The sequence below is a fragment of the Pinus tabuliformis genome, chromosome 3_2 (genome assembly GCF_031772625.1).
Source record: "Pinus tabuliformis cultivar Carrire ecotype Pingquan chromosome 3_2, CPIR1, whole genome shotgun sequence".
NCBI classification, from domain to species: domain Eukaryota; kingdom Viridiplantae; phylum Streptophyta; class Pinopsida; order Pinales; family Pinaceae; genus Pinus; species Pinus tabuliformis.
This window is the reverse complement of record NC_142302.1, coordinates 895,670,285-895,691,829: the sequence shown is the minus strand read 5'-3', so window position 1 is coordinate 895,691,829 and position 21,545 is coordinate 895,670,285. Positions and strand designations below refer to the sequence as shown.

Here is a 21,545-nt window from a genome sequence, read left to right as displayed (position 1 = left end):
CGCAGTCAAACAGTCCCCAATCAACTCGAATTTTGTGCCAAAGAATGCGGCCTGAAAAGATCGAAATTTTGTCCCAAAAATAAAAGTCAACATTTGGTCAAAGTGCCCAAGTCAACGCTGCCCTAATCACAGAAATTTCGGCCTCTTGAAATCTGCCTTCCTTCCACACGTGCAAAGAAGAAAGACCCTCCAAGTGTACAAACCAATCAAGAGAGGAGAGAGAAGATGATGTGATGAGATGAGTGAGTGTCCAAATGAGAGAAGGGTCACTCCTATTTATACAATTCGTTGAGGGTGAGGAGACTAGGCAACAATGGTATGTTTTATGCTTTAGAGCATTTACTTCAATTTCTTAATTAGCCGGAGATCAATATCCAGTTTAGCAATCACATCAACATGATAGTAAAATGCAGACAGAATATAAACATAAACAGTAGAAGACAAGCCAAGACAAGAGGACACCAGATGTGGCATCAACCAGGGACAAACCCCAATGTGGGGAAACCCTTGATCAATTCTTCTTATTGTCTTCAATAGTTCAACAGAGAGAGATAGTACAATTTACAAATCTAATAATTTATGACAGCAGCAAAAGATCCTAACAAGAAAAGTCAACGTTGGTCAACATGGCAGATTTGACCCTCAACTAATTGGTCAACTTTAGTCAACTTCGACCTCCAAACAGCAAGATGAATCAGCCCTCAAAACAACCCAAAAACAGCCTAGTCAAAATCCGGTCAAACAACCCACCTGCGGTCAACCCTAGCTACAGTCAACGCTGGTCAAACTCAACGTTTAGCCTCAATTTCTGTGCCCAGAAATGAGGCCTGCCCAAACAGAGATAGCCCTCACAAAAACGCAATGAAAGGAGGTCAATGCATGATGGTCAACGCTTGGTCAAACTATCCAGAAACTCAGTCTCCTGAAATTTCGGCCTCCTGAAATTTCGCTCTCCTGAAATTTCAGACGTGTGGAAAGAGAGAGGCCTAGAAATCCATACCCAATCAATGAGGGGAGAGAGAGAGAACTGTGAAGATGAGTGTGTCCAAATGAGGCTACGTCACCTTCTATTTATATGCAACGTTGAGGATGAATAGACGTGATTGTTGGGCTTTTGAGCCTACATAATTTTGTTGGCTGTCCTTGACAATTTGACCATAATCAAAATAAATTCATAACTTTATTTGTACATGTCAAAATCGGATGATATTTAGATCAATCCTACACCTCTCGGAGAGAAGAATCCAAGAAAAATATCAGTTGTCATAAATAAGATGATCCATGTGGATTTTGGCCCTAGTTGCCAATTTTAACACATATCCATTGGGCTTCATGAGCCCTCATTTGACTAAGGCCGACCTTGACAATTTGACCATGAGAAAGAATAAATTCAAAATTCAATTTCTGCTTGTCAGAATGAGATGATCTTTATATCAAAATTGTACCTCTCGGAAAGAGTAATCCAATGCAATAATCACCTCCATCATATGATTTGTCCTAAGGTGGAAGTTGGCCCTAGTTGCCAATTTTAACATGTTGCTCTTCATTTAATTAAGTTTCACATGCATGTAAGTAAAGCTAAAGGTTCAATTTCATGAAGACTGCCTAATTAAGATGTTTATGGGCCCTTTTATAGGCTTCTTGTGGGGTCGAATAGGGTCCTTAGGCCGACTTGATCTTCTAAGCCGACATGGTGTGGAGGTTACATAATTCATATTTGACTCAATACTTAACCATTTTACATAACTGAAAAGCCCAAGAAGGGTCTATAGACTCAGAATAAATCCCAGAAGTCCTCAATGGGGACTTTGACATAAAAAATGGTGACCCAAGCATGAAACCCATGCTTCAATAAGCCACAAAAATAATAATAATAATAAATAAATATTTATTCTTTTGACAAGTACATTACATGATGACTCAAGTACATTATTGAAGACCGAACATAGTTACATTTTCCAACACCCATGGCTAGATGTCACTTCCAGCCCAGACATTGGGTTTTGTGTGAATTGGATGATGTTAGGAGAGGGAAAAGTAGCTGTGAATGCCAGATTTCATAGGCACAATGTAAACTGGCAAATTTATCCAGGAAGTGAAAGCGATGGCAAGAAGAATGGGAGTACATGGCCACGGTGGAAACTCAAGTCTAACATAAGTTTACAATTAAGTCTACCCTTCAAATGTCTGTTTAGAGAATGGGAGGAGGAGCTGGTTGATTTTATGTACAGTCAAAAGGGGAAATGTGAGAAGCCAGAAATGAGATCAGATTCCTTGTTCTTGTTAGTTTTTTGAATTGTAAAATTCCTTCAAATTGCATCCATGTCCATGCAGAATCTTACACTCCTTCAGCCAATATTTCTGCCAAGACCTCTCCTCGTTCTGGTCCATCTTGTGTAAAGGAGGTTTTAGAGCCTCACTGCCCAGTAAAGCCATCCAGAGAATCTGTTGCAGAAGCAGCACAATGAACCCGGATAATGTCAACGTGCACCCAGCTGACAGTGAACTGGAGATTCAGGTTGGCCTCCAAGAAGAAGTCCCTAGTGTACCAAATTTTAGTAATATATTCGTGTTTTTCATGTTTCATGAGATAGTCTTTGTCAAATCAGTGTTTGGCAATATACTTGCCAGGTATATACGGCTAGGGTTCGGGATGGCTGGCTAGAGCAGTTTTTGGAGGTCAACTCTGGTTTTTTGGACATTTTGTCAAGCAGGTCACAGCCATATTATTTTTCAGCTGTATTGGGCCACAACCCCCTTTTAATTCAAAAATTAACTATTACTTTTAAAAGTAAGAAAAACAATGTCGAGTTCAGCTAAGTCACCTAATATTAAAAGGCGTAGCATATGAATATCACTTCACTAATGGAAAATAGTACATGTGCAATAGAGCTTACTGTGCAGCTTCCTCGCTTTGAACAATTTCATGTTCTTTATATATCAGCACTGGCATGGACTCCACAACATGATCTGGGGCAGGGAATGATCTAAGAGCAACGGCCGATGATTGAGAGGGAAAAGATATTGACTGATTATGGATTTCATCTAGAACCTGCATCAAAATATGATCGAATATTTCAGAATAGCACTCAGCTATATATTAATCATCTATGTGAACCGTCAAGCCTACAAATGGGAGTCCAAACTACTACTTCTCTCACACGAATGAAAGGCCACAACCTAAGACACATACCTCAAATAGAGCCTCTGCCAGCATTATAAGCCTTGAGATACTTGCCCTAGTATTTGACTGATTGGGCCTTCCAATATTTTGGCAGGTGCAGTGCCCTGTATAATAGTTACCAGCCAAAATACATGATCTATCATGCCCAGCAAAATTTTCAAAACCATCTCTCAAGTGTTGCAATCTCCGAACCTGTATATTGGTGAGTCAGAATGAAAAAACAATCATAGCCTGCAACATATGTTACAGCAGTGCAAAAGAAAAATACAGTAAGTGCAACAGACCTGAGATCTAGCCAGCCTTCTCCTTTCCTCAAGACATATACTACTCTGTTCCACAAAGATGCCCCTATTAATAGGTAGATCTTCATTCATTTGATGTCTCCCATCCCTCTGCACTCTATTGCCATTCATTGATCTAGAGGAGCAGAGAAACTGGTTCTGCCCAGCAATTGCTGGTATTTCGACTTGACGACGCAAGGACGACCTTGTTAAGGCATCACAAAGCCTTCTCTCATCACGCCATCTTGTCTCTCTGTCCATTGCATCTCTCTCCAGCATGCCAAGCAAGCACTCCGGTGAAGTTCCCCTAAATACTCTGTCCTGCAGCTGCCCAACACTCTGAGTTCTTCTGAAGCCTGGATTTCCCTGAACATGTTCATTTGTCCCATACCTTCCTCGAATCTGTCTTGCTTCTCTAGATGCCAAAGTGATGGATGAGGAACGCCTTAGAATAGAAACAATCTGACCACTATTGCTGCCCATCCCTTGTTCTGAACCCACATAAGTAGTCTGCCTTCTACTCACAGATTCAGAAGACGTATCTCTCCACCTTGATGCATTGAAAGGAAGGTTTGCATATTGACTTGGCCTCATTCGCATTGAATGAACTCTACGGGGCCCAAGCCCAGTTTCACTTGCAACATGTAATCCATTCTCCTGCATTGTCTGTGCAGCAGTGCAAATTGGGGAATGGCCAACACCAACCCCTTTATTCATGTCAGCATTAGAGCAGTACCGCCTGAGTTTCCTTTCAAAGACAGAGTATGCTTCTAATGATCCTAAGCTTGTGGTCCTCTTTGATTGAACAGAAGAATGCTCTGCAATACTGCTAGGCAAGTTAAAGCAGTGTCTATTCTTATAGTGTTTGGTAGCCTTGCCTCTATTCAGACTCCCATTCTGGAAACTCGTTGAAGGTTCTGGTTCAGGAGTAATCCTATCTTGCATAGAGCTGCTACTAGGATCAGAAACTGGTTTAAAATGTCTCCTACTTCTTTCACTGTAATCCATAAAAGAAGCAGAGTCATACAGGTCACATGTTTCTGGAGATGTCACACTTCCAGTGTTCAATCGCCTCCCAGGGTTACCCCCTCCCTGAACTTGAGCTATAGTTACAGGAACTGCAGACCTCCCACAGTTTCCATCCCGGATCATAGAATTCTGAAATACATGCTTTGCACCAAATTAATAGAGAATCTACAGTTTCTGAGAACTTACAAAATACTTCTTTCAACCCAAGGAGAAAACACATATGAATGGCCATTTAAGGCTGTTGCACACAAAAGATTTGTAAAATAGTGTTCAATTATTAGAAATCTGAAAAAACCTTTAAAGATGTAAAAGAATTGCCCATATATGTGTGTGTGTCCAAATGAATAATTTCATGCAAAAACCAGCATAGTTTGCATCAAGGTAAAATTTGACATCAAGAATTGACTCAAGGTAAATTTTGGCATCAAGAATAAACTCAAGGTAAATTTTGGCATCAAGAATTGAATCAAGGTAAATTTTGGCATCAATGGATCATAAAGAATAACAAAGCATGAGGGAATGCTAAACAATAATGAACAGAAAAGAAAATACTAGGTTGTTTATCCCAAGGTGTTAAAGACCCTGCCTCCTTGTTGCAGTGTACTCTAAAACTCTGTCTCCTAGTCACAGAGTAGTCTTTATATTGTAGGAGACTTTGTTTAAACGGAAGGAATGCTGCCTCTGTAGGACTTGAATTGAAACAAGGAAAAGGGGCTGCCAGCCTCTTGTAATACAAAAGAAAAGTTAAAAACTATCTTCGTAAAAATAAAAGATTTATGAAACTCCAAGTTGCAGCATCAGCCAATCTGCATCCTAGAGTGCATAGTTGACATTTATGGAACCATAATTGAACACGTACACAGCAGAAAAACAAAATTTGAAGCACAAATCAAACAAAATTCAATAACTATATAGCAAGACTGAGGTAGTAACCCAATGTGGCAAAGCAATGGGGAAACAGTTTAAAGGGTGGATAACTTGCAGAGGCAGGCAGAAGGATTCATACATAATACATATTACCATGTACACAATTTTAGAATTCTTGTATACACAGTGGATTATACAGATGACACTGTTAAAGAATGCATGCATTTTTCTGAAGTCTGGGAGAATGAATAGAATGAAGGAGAATGTAGAAAAGTAAAAATGAATTTATATTTAGTGTCTTATTAACCAAATTGGCAACTACTAATCTAGAAAATCAAAAACGAAATTTTGGAATATTTGCTAAAAACTGAAATGGTAAAATGGCAGAGCCTCACACCCAGCAGATCGACAACAATGCCTGACTATATAAATGCATCATGATAAGAATTAACTCATTATATCTGCATTAAACAGTAACTATTTTCAAATGCTTGTGATCTATACAAGCCAATGTGTTTTGCAATCTCCAAAACAGTATACCATCCCATGATCACACGCACAAATTGTTAGTTTACCTGGTTGCCACGAACCTATTATCCATTTTTCAACTGCATGACCACTTGGAGGGAGAGCACACCACCATGGGAGACCTTCTAAATTGCTCGGAGGGCACACTTATTTATGTAGTTACAAATTACATAGAGTGTGCTAGGCACTTTTTGGCATGTACTTACCTATTCTTGGACTAGTGAGAGTGTACTTGCCACATAAAATTATGTAGTGCTGCTGCATAAAATATGTGGAGTGGGCGAGTTCACATGCATGGTTGCATAAAAAGAGGTGGTGTGTTGTATAAAATATGTGGAGTGGGCAAGTTCACACACGTGGATGCATAAAAAGAGGTGGTGTTGCATAAAATATGTGGAGTGGGCAAGTTCACACGCGTGGAGTTGGCATGTGTGAGAATGTCCTACCAACTTGGCACATGTAGAGTGCTCCAATTGTGGACCTAGCCTAGGGTTAGGATTTCCCTTACTTGTGACTCACTTCTCCTACTCTATAAAAAGAAAGAAAGAAGACATCAATTCAAGACATTAATAGCATGTTTGTTGAGAGCTAGAGAAGAATAAAGTGAGGGATGTGATTGTTAGGGTTTTTGGCTTTGCTCTATGAGCTTGAAAGATATTGTTGGTTTTGCATAGTAAGCTAGGAAGAAAGTGATTTGTTGATTGGGTTTTTTGCAGTGTGGAAGAAGCTGATTTGTTGTAATGCAACATCTTTTATCTGTATTAGAAAGAAATGTGTTTGTTGCCCCAAATTTGGCATACAGATATGATTTTTTAGTGTTTTAGTTATTGATTTATTATATTAATGTAATGAATAGTGGAGTTGATGCTGAACCGATTTTGCATGCTTTCATTTGTACCTACAGATCTGATTAACATTTCACTCGACTGGGAAAATGCAATTTTCAGATCTGATTTTTTTGTTAGAAGTTAGAACTAAACCCTAACAGCTGCTGAAATTATCTAACTTGTGATGTCCATTGCCTACATTCTTGAAGTTTGAATACAGCGGTTTTATTTTTGCAGATTTGAAGTTGTAATAGGTGTTACCAGAGAAGTCAAAATCAGCATTAGGGCTGAAACTTCCATGATGCAGATTCGCAGCCTTATGAGGTGAAAATCCTAAACATGGTATCAGAGTGTGACAACAATTCCTGTTTGTATGTGCATAGACAATATATTTGCATTTGTATAAATGTATTGATATTTAAATAATTGATACAACGAATAAGAATGATTTCAACACACTCATGACAGTACACCTATAGCATTGACTGGTCACAAGGTGAAAGAGTCTTTGCCCCTTGACTTTTCATTAATTCATTAAATTATTGTTATTTATAACTATTATTATGTTCATAGCATTGCCAATCTCTCAAGGAATGCTTTGTCCTCAAAGCATAGGAAACAGGATTTTCTCTAGTTGGGCACGTCTCCATGGTGAAATGAAGTTTATCTATGTTTGTGGGTTTGACTTCATTCGCGCTTTGAGTGTTGGTGAGGTTTGTGTGTATTGTTTGCATCTTTTTGAGAGTGGAAGCTTTAACACCATATAGTTTATAGTGTTGTCCTTGCCAATTAAACTCCATGAACTGTTCTTCAAGGTTTGTAGTATACCTTCCCAATTTTATCAACCATTCTGCACCTAGTACTATATCCATCTCTTCAAGCGATAAAATCTACTAATATTGTGACATTTCTATCTTTTATGACTCCTTTAAGCTTCAAGGTCTTAGGTTGTGGTTGCTCTATCATGGTTGTTGGTGGAGTTGTAGAGTTGCTTTCTTTTTTTTCCTAAAGACTGGATCCTTTCCATTCTGAGATGTGGTGGAACATATTTTGTAATCAGTGGTTGTAATTGGTCTTTTGGAGTAATTATCTTTCCTTGAAGTTTGTTATCTTCATTTCTATTTGGTTGAATGCATGAGATTGAAGCTAGTGATGCTTTTTGTGGTGTATCGTCATGGTTTGAATCTGTGTTGTATGCTACCATGATTTCATCATCTGGCTTCTATACTTCTACTTGCCTTCCATCCACAATTTATAGTAGCATAAGGACATGTCTTCACATCTATGTCCTGGTGTCCAATTTTTCCCACACTTATGACAATTGTTTTTCTTCTTTGTCCCTCTCTCTGATTCACAGCTAGATGTGTCTGAGTCCTTTTCTGCTTCAAAAGTATATAGTTTCTTATTGTTGCATTTGTGTCTTAGCAACCATTTGTCATCACAATATCTACATTTGTTTATTTTTTTCTTATCGAAGTCCTTATGCCAATTTTCATCTTCTCTAGTGAATGATGACTTGTTGAATGTGTTCTTTTGTTCAGTTAATTTCGTTGTATGTCTAGCTTCCTCAATTATTTTAGGGTTTTGGAGCTTTATTTCACTATGGATGTAATCTCTCAATCCACAGATGTACATTTTTATCAATTGCTCGTCTATGAAGTTGTTTTGTCTTGTGGCCAGAACTTCTTATTCATGCATATAATCATTTACATTTCCCTTTTGTTTACGATGTACAAATTTGTTGTATAGGTCATCGTCTTACTCATCATGAAACTTTTTTAATAAGGAAGTTATAAAACTTTGCCAATGAAAAGAACAAGCATCACATTTTCTTGTCCACCATAGGAACCAATCGTAAGCTTCTCATTCTAAGTTATTGGAGGTCGTCATTATTTTTTCTCTTTCTCCCAACCAAGGATTTGATTCAAAATTCCCTCCATTTTGTTGAAACGGACGATTGCTCCCTTGTGGCCTTTACCATCATATCTTGGTAATTCCTTTTTAATTTGTCAATAATCTCTATCGGAGATTCTTGTGTGATATTTATTGCCTGAAAAAAATATTTCAGGTGCTTATTGATGTCCCTGCTCACTTGTATTATGTGATTCTAGACTCAATGTCAATTTTCAATAAACTAAGGGTTCTACAAATAATGCATCTAACCCCTCAGTTAGCTAGTCAATTTGTTCGCCATGGTAGTTAAGTGTCCTTGTAGTGTCCTCTTTGCCATCATTCCTCATTCTTAATGTGATTTTCGATCGATTCTCGAAATCTTCTATCAACTTGTCAACTTTGTCTCCCTTTTCTATTTGTTTATTATTTTTTTCTATTAACACATTTTGTCCTTCCCCTAACTCTGTCTAGGATTTTTCCATGTTGTTGAGATGATACCTTACGCTATTGACCTTGTCCTTGTATCAGTTGCTTTCGGCATGTAATTCGTCATCGCTAACCATCTTGGGGTTGTTGTTTTTGCTTGTGGATACCACTTCCTCTGCCTCTGTACAATCATGCTCATACGGTGTGGGACTGTGATGGGATGGTGGCTCCGCCTCATGGATTACCTCAAAGGACTTGACCGCAACTCAGACGACGAATAGCTCAGACAACGAGGTGGCAGTAACAAGCAGCAGGCAAGGAAAATGGTCCAAGGACAAGCAAGAATTTGCACAACGACGTCCTAACAGAGGGATAGTGCAATCGATGAAATATAGTAGTCAAATGATAACGGCACAAGACAATGGCGATAGAAGTCAAGACTGAGTATGTCGTTGACAAAAAATGAAACTAGGCATATGGCGATGGTTGGGCGGCAACCAACTATTCGAAAACTATTGTACGAACTTCAATCAACTACTATGCATATTGTTCAACAAATTGTTGCACGAAAAGGAAGTTGTGCAGTGTGAATTGTATGGATGGCAGAAAGTGAATCACATGGATGGCGAAAGGTGAATCGTATGGATGGCAATGGCTATAGACAGTGTGGATTGATGTGCAATGTATGGTAAGTAGAGATTGGTGGGATGTGTCACGTTGCGGATGTTGGTGTTTAAACCAGTGTTGCACTAAACGCGATTTAACCGCGATTAAATCGGAAAATCGCGATTTTTTCAAATCGGAGATATTATCGGCCGATTAAATCACAAATTATTTTTTTTCGGCGATTTTTTGGTGACCCAAGCTACTCTTGTCACCAGTAGAGGACGTGGTCTACCTCCTGTAGCTCCTAGTTCTTCAGCTTCTAGAGCACAGCAGAGTCTACTGCCAACTCCACCGACCTCTACATCTAGAGGGGCAAAGGAAATCAGTAGTATTAGACTTTAGTTATTTGGTTCATTTCATTGTATATGACATTATGACTCATGATATGAGATACATTATTATATTTTTTGTTGATATTTTGAGGCTGAGTTGGGAGTCATGAGTGAGGACTTACTATTCAGGACATGATTCACTATTATGTGTGATGTGGCACTAGAAATGATATTAAACATCTTATATATTAGTTCTTTTATCATATTTATGTGTCCATGTATTTATATGTTGTAGATGCTTTAGATATTAAAAAAATTGAAAAAAAATTAATATTTTTGTATGTTACGATTTTTTCCCAATTTTTACCGATTTTTTCCCCGTGCCGAATTAATGCCGATAACGATTAGCGCAACATTGGTTTAAACCACAAAATGGACCAAGGATTTGGCTCTTATACAAATGTGACAAACAATCCCTGTTTGTGTGTGTTTAGACAATATATTTGTATTTGTATAAATGTATTGATCTATAAACAATTTATAGAACAAATAAGAATGATTACAATACCCTCGTGACAGTATACTTATAGCATTGAGTAGTCAGGGGGTGGAAGGGTTTGTGCTCCTTGACTTTTCATTAATTCATTAAATTATTGTTATTTATAACTATTATTATGTTCATGACATAGAGATGTCATACTGAAATTTTTAATCCACTACATGGAGAACTTGACTACCTATCAAAGGGAGATAAGAATGGAAGATTTCGACTTGTGTGATTCCTAGAAAGCTCTAATGATTGGAGTTGAGCCATGCTTGTGAAAGGCACAAGGACCTGTTGTCACTGAAAATTTTGTTGCCAAAATTGCTCAGACTAGCTTAAGGACAAAGTGTTTCCGCAGCGCATAGATCCTTTTTAAGCAGTTTCGCAGCGCTACCTGTTTAGGTGGTTTCGTAGCGTGCTACGAAATTGGGGATTTGTTCGAGTTTTCAGTGGAGGCCAAAATCCTGGCATGCCTATTGTACAAAGTTCTGCTTCCCTCCAGAAATGCAGATGAGAGCAGCGACAGTGTTTTCAAGGAAGCAGTGCATTAAGCTCGTTTGTAGCAACACAGATTTGCTCAGTGCTCTCCTTGAGACGAATACCTTGAAGATCCTTTCCTGGGACAATCACCTTTCTCAAGTCAATGAAGCCCTTCTGATCCCAACTCAGGTTAATTATGTTGGAAAAGCAGCAAATATATATGAAGCTGGTTATCGACTAAGTGGTAGTGTATATATCATCTCCAAGTACATTGGGAATACATGGTTGGGGGATCGTGTACGTGTCAGTGATGAGTTTTTGACAAACGAAATGTGTTTGCATTTAAGTATGTGCCTCATGTTCTAATCTTTGTGTTTTGATCGGATACAAGGAACCAAACGAGATGTTGAGGTTTGGCAAACATTACTAGCTGTTCGTGCATTAGTTCTTCCACCGACAGAGGACATAGACACCTGGTTGACATTTGTTTTTCTTTGCCGGAAAAGGGGTCGTATTAGTCAAGGTCATTCCACCAGCACATTGATGCAAACGGTATTGTGACTGTATCTGCTAGAGGCAAAGCAACGAATACGTAAGCAGCTTTTATTCTTGTATGTTATACCCCATGCCATCCTCAACTAATTCAGAGCTTCGAGCCTCTGCCCTGCCATATACATATCCAGAAAGTGGCTCTGAACAATACGATTCAATGGGTCCAAATGAATATTACTATGATCCTTCTTGTTACTATGTCCCTTACTTACCTGAGCATTCTGTTTCATCTTCTCATGTAAATACTTCTGATTACAGTGGTGATTGGTATCGTAATCCTCTGCCATCTCATAATCAACCGTGGTACTTGGGGATTGAAGCTCCGTCAAGCTCATATTACCCGCCTGTTACTAGTGATCTCAGTCCTTATTGTTATTTATCTCAATATGTGCAAGATCCAGTATCTTCAACCACTTGTATTACTTCTCAGGAGGATTGGTCCTTGGCTTCAACTTCCCATTCTCCAAATACCGATAACACAAGTAGCCTTGATTGTCCAATTCAGAGTGACAGTTCCAATTTCTATATATGGTGTCAAAGCGAGCACACACAGGAGAAGCCGTTTGAAGACAAGGTCAATACCGCCCTTTCTGAACATGGACATCCAGATTCTGGGCAATAGACAGCAGGCAAATCGACACAAGATATCTCAACTCTCTCTTTTCAAAAAGACTTGAAGTCAAAAGTATATGGGCCTCCTTCTAGCCAACTGCAACAATCAGTTGAATTAGCGGATCCAAAATCTGGACAAACGGCATCTTGTCCAGCTAATTCACAAGCGTATATTTCCACTGCCAATCCAATAAGTCTAGGCATTGATTCTCTCCTAAGTTATCATTCACCAACTTTTATTAATGATTTTCATGAATCAAGAAACCCAACAGTTTTGTCTCCACCGGCGTTTATTGAGATACTGCAGCCAATCATAGCCAATTTATTCCAGTTTTGGATATTTTATCCTCGGACTACCACCCGCCTACGCCTAAAAGACTATTTCCTTTGTCTTCAAGGGAGAATACGCCTATTGTTTCAAATGCACAGCTTGTAAAAAGATCAACAAGACCTATTAATTTAGGATTAAACTCACTGCTTCATCCCTCTTTAATGGATTTTACAGTTTCTGAGCCAGAGTTTTTAAAAGATTCGTCAGAATATCAGAAGTTAGAGGTTTGTCAGTTACCAACTCTCTATTTCAATGAAACTGCAGCAGTTGAATGTTCTCAAGGTTTTTCTGCGACTGATGATGGTTCCCCTTCAGAAAGTACAATAATAACAAACGAGTATCTTGTAAAAAAGATGGAGTTTCCTATATCAAATATTGGAGATGCATCAAAGCCTGAGATGTCCTCTATTTCTGGAAATTTAAGGAGCACTCAAAAGGTTTGACATCCATGAGATTTTCTCAATCTTAACAGGTAAAGTGTTCTGAGATGATGCACAATAAGCTGCAAAACTTCTTGGAGAATTTGAAACAAGATTTTAGGTCTGAACTGAAGGAAAGGGATGAAAGGATTTGTCTCTACAAGAGTCTGTGGAGTGATGCTGAAGCAGCAGTGGATTCCATGTTGTTTGAGATGAAACTAATCAAAATGGAGTTTGAAATGGAGAAGCTAAAGATGAGAAACAGAGGAACGCTGGAATTTAGCAATAGAGAGAGTGAAATTTCTGCATCTACAGATAACACACTCAAGTTGTGGGATTTTACAAAAGCCAATCCTTCTGGGTTATCCAATAATGCTTATACTCTGACCTATACTGGTCATACCAATGAGAAGATTGTTGTGGGGTTTTCTGTCATGGATGGATATATTGCATGTGGTTCAGAGATCAATTCTGTTTTTGCCTACTACAAATCTCTGCCTATGCCTATGGGATCACATAGATTTGGATTTGAAGACCCTATATCTAGTCAAGAAATGGAAGATGATAGTGATTAGTTTGTTTCAAGTGTATGCTGGAGAAGGAAATCAAAAATAATGGTGACTGCAAATTCCACTGGCAATATTCAGTTGATAAGGATTTTGGGTTGAAGTTATGTTTTTGAAATTACACAGCAGTTTCGTAGCGCGCTACGAAACTGCTGTAGGTTTTGTTTTTGAACGCAGACATACAGTTTGATATGATGATCAGAAAATTTTCAAAGGAAATGTCTAAGGGACATTTAGGAGACAACATGAGGCTAGCATAGCCATTCAGATAATGACAAGTGTACCTTTTTGTAAAGGTGAAATGTTTTGTCTTAAGTTAAAACTTTGATAAAGGTACTTTATGACCGGTCATTAGGGTTTGGAAGGAATTGCGTACAAGGAGTTTTGGTCTGCACACCTGTTCATCAACGAAGCATCCAACACATCAAGAAACATGATAGTGCTCATCATTTTTGGGATGTTAAAGAACTGGAGACAGGCTGCTGCATTTTCGAATAAATGGAGCAGCATATCAAAGACCGACAAACAGGGGCCTATGTTTCAGGATAACAGAAAAGATGTGTCATGGAAAACAAACATGGAGCATTAAAGGTTCATTACAGCTATCTCAGCCAAACTCCAGATGTCAGAGAACGAAAAGGATTGAAGATCAAGGCTGTTATGGAGTTTAAGTCCTATTTAATTTAGAAGTCTAGAAGATTTAGTGGAATTAGAATTTTAATTGTTTTATGATTCCAGCGCTGTCAATTAGTAATCAGCTGTAATTATTAGTTAGTTAAAAGTTAGTAGGTGTCATCATAGGCAGTCATCGAGCTCCCCTCATGCTGGAGGAGGAAGCTCGAATGAGATAGAATAAGCACTTTATAAATAGCTGAAACAGAGATAGACAAAGGGTTGGATGTTTTTGAGAAACAAAGTTTATTTTGGCTTATGTAAGAACTTGTTTTCAGTAATACAAATGACTGCTTTTTCTTCTCAGGATTCATACATTGTTTCAGATGCTCAAGATATATGTGGTTTTGTTTTATCCTTTATGTTTTACAGCTTTATAGATACACAATCACTCAGAATTCACTCTGCTGCTCTGATTTCCTGTGTGTATTTGTAAGTTGAGGTTTATTTGAGAGGTATCTTGAGTGCTTAAACATTACATGCCCTGACTTCTATGAATGAGTGGTTTTATAGTTTGCTGAAATGATGATTAACTCCATGAGCCCAATGGAAATCTTTGTAAGGTCTGTCCAGCCAATTTATATGTTAAATTTACTTTGCAAGAGTTAGCCATCTCATCAATATTTAAAATCAATAACCCTTTGAGAGAGCCCTCTCAAGCTAAGGAGGCTAAGCCTTAGTCAAAAGTCTGGTTTGAAATAGTTACACAGAGTCTGACTGATTAGCAGCCTTCAGTGCTTGATTTTGTGATAACAGGACCTATGAGGGATTTGTGAGTATGATGCCCTAGATGCTCCATGTTGAGAAATCTAGGGCATCAAGATTAAGTGATTTCTCTTCTATTGATAACTGCTTGTGAATGTTTTTTACTTCTTAGATTAGGATCTTCTTTTACTTATGTTATTATAGTGTTATTATTCATCAAACAGCTACCAATGCATAAACCATAAAGAGACAAGAGACACAGAATATAGGCTATCAACCAGGGCCAAAACCTCTCCCACTTGAGAGGAAAACCCGAACAAATTCTTCTTCTTATAGAGACTTCAATTGACGAATACCAAGACCAAGACCCTTGACCTATTTGCCACTCCAAGACCAAGACACAAGTTCTCTTTCATTGCTTCTCTTTCGTGCCCAAGTCAACACTTGATCCAACTACTTGCTTCCTTTGGACCACAGCTATACTTCAGATTTTCAGTCCTTGGTTCAACACTGCACTCCTCAGCTCTATTTCAGAAACCTTGGCACATGTGTTTGACCAACTGTGACCCTTTATTTTCCTCACTCTAGAAGGAGACTTCTTCTTGACACTTCAGCTTGGGATCTTCCTTGTTCTTCACCCAAAAATATTCTCTCATTGTGACTATAATATTTCTGCCTTCTTCTTGCAATCTTCAGGTCTTCAATCTCGCACATGTGGAGTTTATTTGGCCCAAGAACAATCCCAAAACAATGCCAAAGACCTCGTTATTGCTTCCCTTCTCGTCATTGGTTATAAGGCTTCTTCTTGATGACCTTCGCACTACTTACTAGCTTCAGACCTTGACCGAAATTCTATGTTCTGAAATGAGGCCGAGTTGCCTATTTATAGTGGTTGCGCATGATAATAAGCCGACTTGACAGTGAGCTAGGCTGACATGACTTTTGGAGAGGTTTCATTACTTTAAAGCCGACTTGCTAGGAGATGTTTGTGCTTGTCTTGGAGGGTCTTTTGACTCTTTTAATGACTTATACAAATATGTAACATGCCCAAGAAGGGTCCTTCATACATGACATTGACTCAATTTGACTTTATGACCAATCCTATGGGCTCACAATGGGAGCCATTACTAAAAATAAAATTCCTTACTCATAACAGGCATTATAATAATAATTTTATTTTTCTTCTTTTCATCAATTACATAAGATCACAATTACACATGTCATTATGAAGACCGAACCTAGTTACACTTTTCAACACTCCAGTGATTGAAGTGTATTTTTATGCCTAAGAGAGGTGTTTTGAACCTATGATAGTGTTGACAAGGCAAAATGACCCAGCAACAATCAAGGAGTTCTCTTCATTATGAGGTCCCAATTAGACTTGACACCATTTGGGGTAAGAGACCTATCTAAATTCTAGATTGGTAACCATTCTTGGTTTTTAAGAATGTTGTGAGATATGAGGGATTGTCACAACAAGGGTATGCAGATTCTAAACTAAAACTAACTAAATGCACTAAGATGAAAATAATCTATGCTAGCTAGGAGTTGAGAAATAGTTAAGAAACAGGAAGTGATAAGCCAGTAAACACATAGCTACATAGTCAAGGAAAGAATGAGCTAAAATCCAAGACAACAACGAATGTCTAACTTTCTAGAACAACTCCACAATAATCAGTGTGTTGATCTAATAAGTGCTCATAGAATGAAAGCTACATAACTAAAACAATAAGCATGTGAGGAACCCTCTAATTCATAGATTAGTCCATAACCTAGTAGTATACATCTCACAAAGTACACAAATGCATGAGCTATTCAAGAGTAGTCAGAAACAAGGACAAGATGCATGTTAGAATACAGCACTAACAATGGCATTTAAAGTTTCTGAATATTAAAGCAATGAATACAGAAGTACAAGCCTCCTTGCTCTAGTATGCAGGAATATCAAGAAATTCAAAAGTTTGCCACCCCTTCTACTGAGAGTTTTATAATACTCATAGGCTGAGTTAGCAACTGCCGCTTGAGACTGTTGAGCTTCGTTGGGGTTAGTTACAACTCTTCAACTTATCACAAGTTACAAATACTATAAAGGAAAATATTTAAAACCCTTAGAACTTAGGCTGACAGTTGTTTCAATCTAATTGGATCTTTAATTGGGAATTTGACAAACCACCTAGATTTCGTAGTATGATGTAATCATTTTAATCCTACTAAGTAGAAAGTTCTCCATGCTGACATGGCCTTCTGAGGTATTCTTGGAGAGGATTGGCATGTTCTTCTCTCGTGAGACAAGACACGAGTTCAAAACTGTTTGCTACTTATCGAGATGTGCAATATGTAGCTTCAAGCTATCTTTGGTGAACTTATTAATGAAGGCACTAAAAGATAACTCTTTTGTATGTAGCAGCTCCTCTAATTTCCTGATTCTTCTTCACTTGGCCTAATCTTTCGAACTTGTTCAAGGTTATCCATTAGAAAATATGCAAGAGGATCACCCAGTTAAGGATTCCTTCATTAGCTCATATATGCTATCAACCCTTTATATTTCTAAACTCGGTTCCCCCGCAGGCATATGCTCTCTCTGAAATAGTCGATATGCTTCTGAACATGTATATCCCAAGAACTCTTTATTGGCTGGGTTATCAAGTTCCACTTTGTCTGAGGACTTGGCCACTAAAGTTTCATATGCTTGCCTCTTGGACACACACGTGGTTCTTCTGTAAAACAATGAAATAACAGGCTCCCGTTATATAGATTAGTTTAAAATGTTGTATGCAAAGAACTTAGAGGTTTGGTCTGATGATGGTTGTTCATGTTTACATGCACTAGGCTTCAGTGGTGATGAAAAGGAAAGACTAACAGATGCAAATTGGAAGTACTCTTCATCATTGCAATTAAAACAAGTTCAACATCAGAACCAGATCTTTTTCTTCCAATTAAGTTTCACTAGGCAAAAGCTGTCATTATTGAGCACACTTGAACAGGAGAAGGACAATATAAAATGTTTCTGAGTTTAGGCTTCTGTGATTCATAATGCTTTGAAGCAGTTCTTCCAGATAGATCACATTGAGCATTTGATGCAGTTCTTTGGAGAGACATGCCCGTTGAAATAGAATTACAGAGGAATAGAAATTAAAATGAAAAATCCGTGCCATAATCACAATTCTATATAAGTTATTTTGTTATTGGATGGAGCGGTGGTTTGTGATAGTACAATCTTTTGAATCACACATTTGTGAGCATGAAACGAAACATTGAACACAAATTGCATTTCATTTTAAATAGACAAATAACAGTAAATAATGCCCAAATTGGAGGTTCACAGAAAACACACCAATGCATTGTCAGGATAGTCTGGAAATGAACCAAAACATCTGGATTGGAACATACGTGGCACCCCTGTTCTTCGTTTTATGTTCTCATCCTTGGGAGCTGCTGATGCTACTGCATTTCTACTATTGCCAGATCCCATCCTCAAGTTTCCAAAAAACACCAGAGAATAATAAATTAAGACGCCTCAATGCCTTGAATCTAGTAATCAAGCCTACTCAAATTCTGCATTGATCCTTTAGTTCATGACAGTAAAATCAACACGTTGAATGCCATTCAAACCGCCTAGTAGTCTGTTCCTAGATTCTACGTTAGATGAAATGAAATTTCTGCAATAGCCCAAATGTGTAATCCAAATTCTGGTCAGCCCACTTGAATAACATGTGTATAGTGAAATTTCCACATTAGACTATATTGAAAGTCCTCCCTCGGCCCGAATGAATGACATAGATTTCAATGAAAATCCTGCATTAGTACAAAGAATAGCAGAGGTTTACTGGAATATAAAAATGAAATCCGCCCTGTTGAGAAAATATTCATATACAAAACAACTCGGATCAAATAATATACAATCTACACAAAGAGATTGTTATGCAAATTTTCTTCTCCACTGGTATAATAATAAATACAGCCATTACCAAGCATTTAACTCGAACTTGACAGGACTAACAGAGCATTTATATCCATAACTTGTACATATTGACAGAATGTCAGAACAAATTCAGACCCAGGTGCAATTTGAAGAAAAAAGCAGGCAAATCTTTTGTAAGTTTGACTGGGATTTGCATCGAATTTTCTCATATTCCAACAATCCAATCCAGAGATTAGGATGGTATGATATTAAAGAGATGTGAAGATAATGCATCGAATTTTAGAAATGGTTTGGGTGCAAGAGAGACACATGAGAGCAGAGATGCATCTGAGACAGGGCAGATGGGACAAGAGTACAGTAGATTGCGTAATGATGTAAGAGGATCTGTGAGTTCAGTATGATGTGGAAAGGACGAGGGACTGATAAGACATGCAAGGGCGTCTGTGGGTCATAAAGAAAAATAGGCTGATTAATGAATGCCATGGCACATGGTGGGTGAAGTTGGGTTTTGAATACTTGGGAGTTGGCAAATCACATGCGGTTAGCAAGTCTCTGGCCGCGCATGGTGGCTCATAAGGGAGAATGGGCTCAATAACTCCCCTTATGAACATGTCCGCCGATAGAATGACTGAAGGCAACCCTACTTGGTACAGTTGAAAATTGACAGTGGTATGGACGAAAAACATAGGGTGTTCTTAGCATGTATTTGAAATGTGGGTTGGTGGTGGAGCGGAGGGAATTTTTCAAGATTAATCCAAATTTGATATTGAGCGCATTTGTTTAGATTCGTTGGTGGGAATTTGTGAATTTGATTTTCAAAGCGTTCTCTTTTCTAATTTCACATATCCTATTTTTATATATTTTAAAATTTTATATTTTATATCTAGTTTCATTTAATTTTTTTATTATTTATTTATTTTATATTGAGTTTAATATGAGGAAATGTTGTAGCGAAGTGTAAAATTAAAAATAATAAAAACATTAGATAATATCAATTTAATTGTCCTGTTGAGAGGGGTTGACACCTTAGTGGGAAAAAGATGTAGTGATAGTTAAATCGGAAATAAATGTTGTATTGAAGTTTTAAATCAAAAAATAATAATAACTAACTCAACTATATAATTAAAATTTAACTTTGATAAATGTAATAATGATGATTTATTATAATATTTCAAAATTTCCCATTTAGATTTAATTAATAAAAATATAATTAAAAATAATAATATTTTTATACATAAAAATGTTAAATATATAAATAATAATTATAAAATAAGATTTTTTTAACATGTAAATCACAATCCTTGGATGTGGGTGATTAGAGGCGCATTTACAGCGATGGGACTGGAGTGGACGGAGTTGAAGCGCCATCTGCCAGCCATGAACAGAGGACGGAAGGCCATGTGGAGGGAGGATTGTCCGCAGGTGGGCTTAAAAGAATGTAAAGAAATGTCTGAGGCCAGCATTAATATGTCGTCCCTCCTCGCATGCGATGACTGTTATTGGCCTTCGGCTCCCATGAATGCCATAGTTATGGCGGGAGGGTCTCGAGGTAGAGGGAATTGTTTATTAGCCAGTTTCCGGCATGGTTATTTTATGCTGTTTTGGATGGGTGCGAGTGCTGCTGGTGGAAAGGCTTCGTGGTGGTTGGGCTTTGGCTCTTATTCACTATCCTCCGCTATGGTTGTGGGCACTCGTCCGCAGGCTTGTGTGCTCGGTCCGCGCGGTACCTCCCCTGGTGTTTGTGTTGTTCATATTTGCGCCGCTGTCATGCCTCGGCTCCACCAAAGGATGCTCAGCCGCAGAGGCTCAGCACGGGGCGCTCCTTCACGCCCTTCCTCTAGTGACGCCGCCTCGAGTCAGGAACCTCGATCACGCAGTGGAAGAGGGGGCATTCTGAGGCCCAGCCAATTCCTTGAACCCAGCTCTCCAGGCTCTTCGACTTCGCCCTCCTTCGGCTCTGCTATCTTCACCTTCAATTGCTCCCTTAATCGCCCTCGGATCACTGCACACGTTTCTGTCCTCTTTCTAGAGGAAGCCCAAGAAGAGGGCGATCCTAATGCTCCAATGCCAATTACAGAGGAAGCCCATGCAGAGGGCGAACCCAGTGCTCTGATGTCAATTGCAGGCTTGTAGCGAGAGATGGAACCGCCGGCCAGCATTGTCAATGTCAATCCTATGGTGCCTGTTCCTCCGGTCACGCGCGAAACTGAAGCGACCCAAGCTCAGGACCTGGCTGAAGGGGGTTGGTGCAAGATCGCGGAGGAGATACCAGATGCTTAGTCAAGCTTTGCAGCTTCTTAACAGGTTTTGCGGCCCAATTGATAGGGCTTTTTGTTAAATGTGTCAAACTCTGTTTCTGCTATCGTGTCGAGATCAATGTCTAGTTTCTGTTGTGTTTCCTTGCTATTTATGTTCTTCAGGATCCTCTGCGTGGGACTGCAAAACAAACTCTAGTCCAACTTCTCAGTTTTGGATACTGTCTGTCTCAAACGGCCTTCCTCTCAGGCTAGTTGGCTCACTATGCTCTGCATGCTGTAATTTTACTCTTTTACTGTGAATAATAGTATAGTCTTATTTAGAAAAAAAAACATGTAAATCAAAATAATTATGATTTATATGTTTAATTATATTTCATTGTTTCATATTTAAATTTAATTGATAAGCATAAATTCAATGCTTAAAATATTTTTTCTTTTAATATATAAATATCAATGTTATACATATTACATTAGAAAACTAAATCGGTTTAGATTGATCTTAATTTTGAAT

At 38.4% G+C, this 21,545-nt stretch overlaps 1 protein-coding gene across 5 annotated transcripts in view; it reads right to left on the bottom strand.

Moving 5' to 3' along the window:
• LOC149183510 (uncharacterized) overlaps positions 1–19,466 on the bottom strand; it is a 145,946-nt gene extending 126,480 nt beyond the window's left edge. For 3 of the 5 annotated variants that reach the window (XR_016257708.1, XM_089418750.1, XM_089418752.1), the window contains exons 1-5: positions 18,875–19,465; positions 18,189–18,649; positions 3,469–4,623; positions 3,194–3,376; positions 2,898–3,052 (exon numbers count right to left, since the gene is read on the bottom strand). Coding sequence is in view for 4 of the 5 variants with exons in the window: in XM_089418750.1 (XP_089274876.1) it covers positions 2,898–3,052; positions 3,194–3,376; positions 3,469–4,623; positions 18,189–18,326 (1,631 nt within the window). In the remaining variant the exon portion in view is untranslated. Of the gene's footprint in view, positions 1–2,897; positions 3,053–3,193; positions 3,377–3,468; positions 4,624–18,188; positions 18,650–18,822 lie in introns of all 5 variants that reach the window. The other 2 variants (XM_089418753.1, XM_089418751.1) reach the window with 2 other exon arrangements.
• Positions 19,467–21,545: the final 2,079 nt, after the last annotated feature.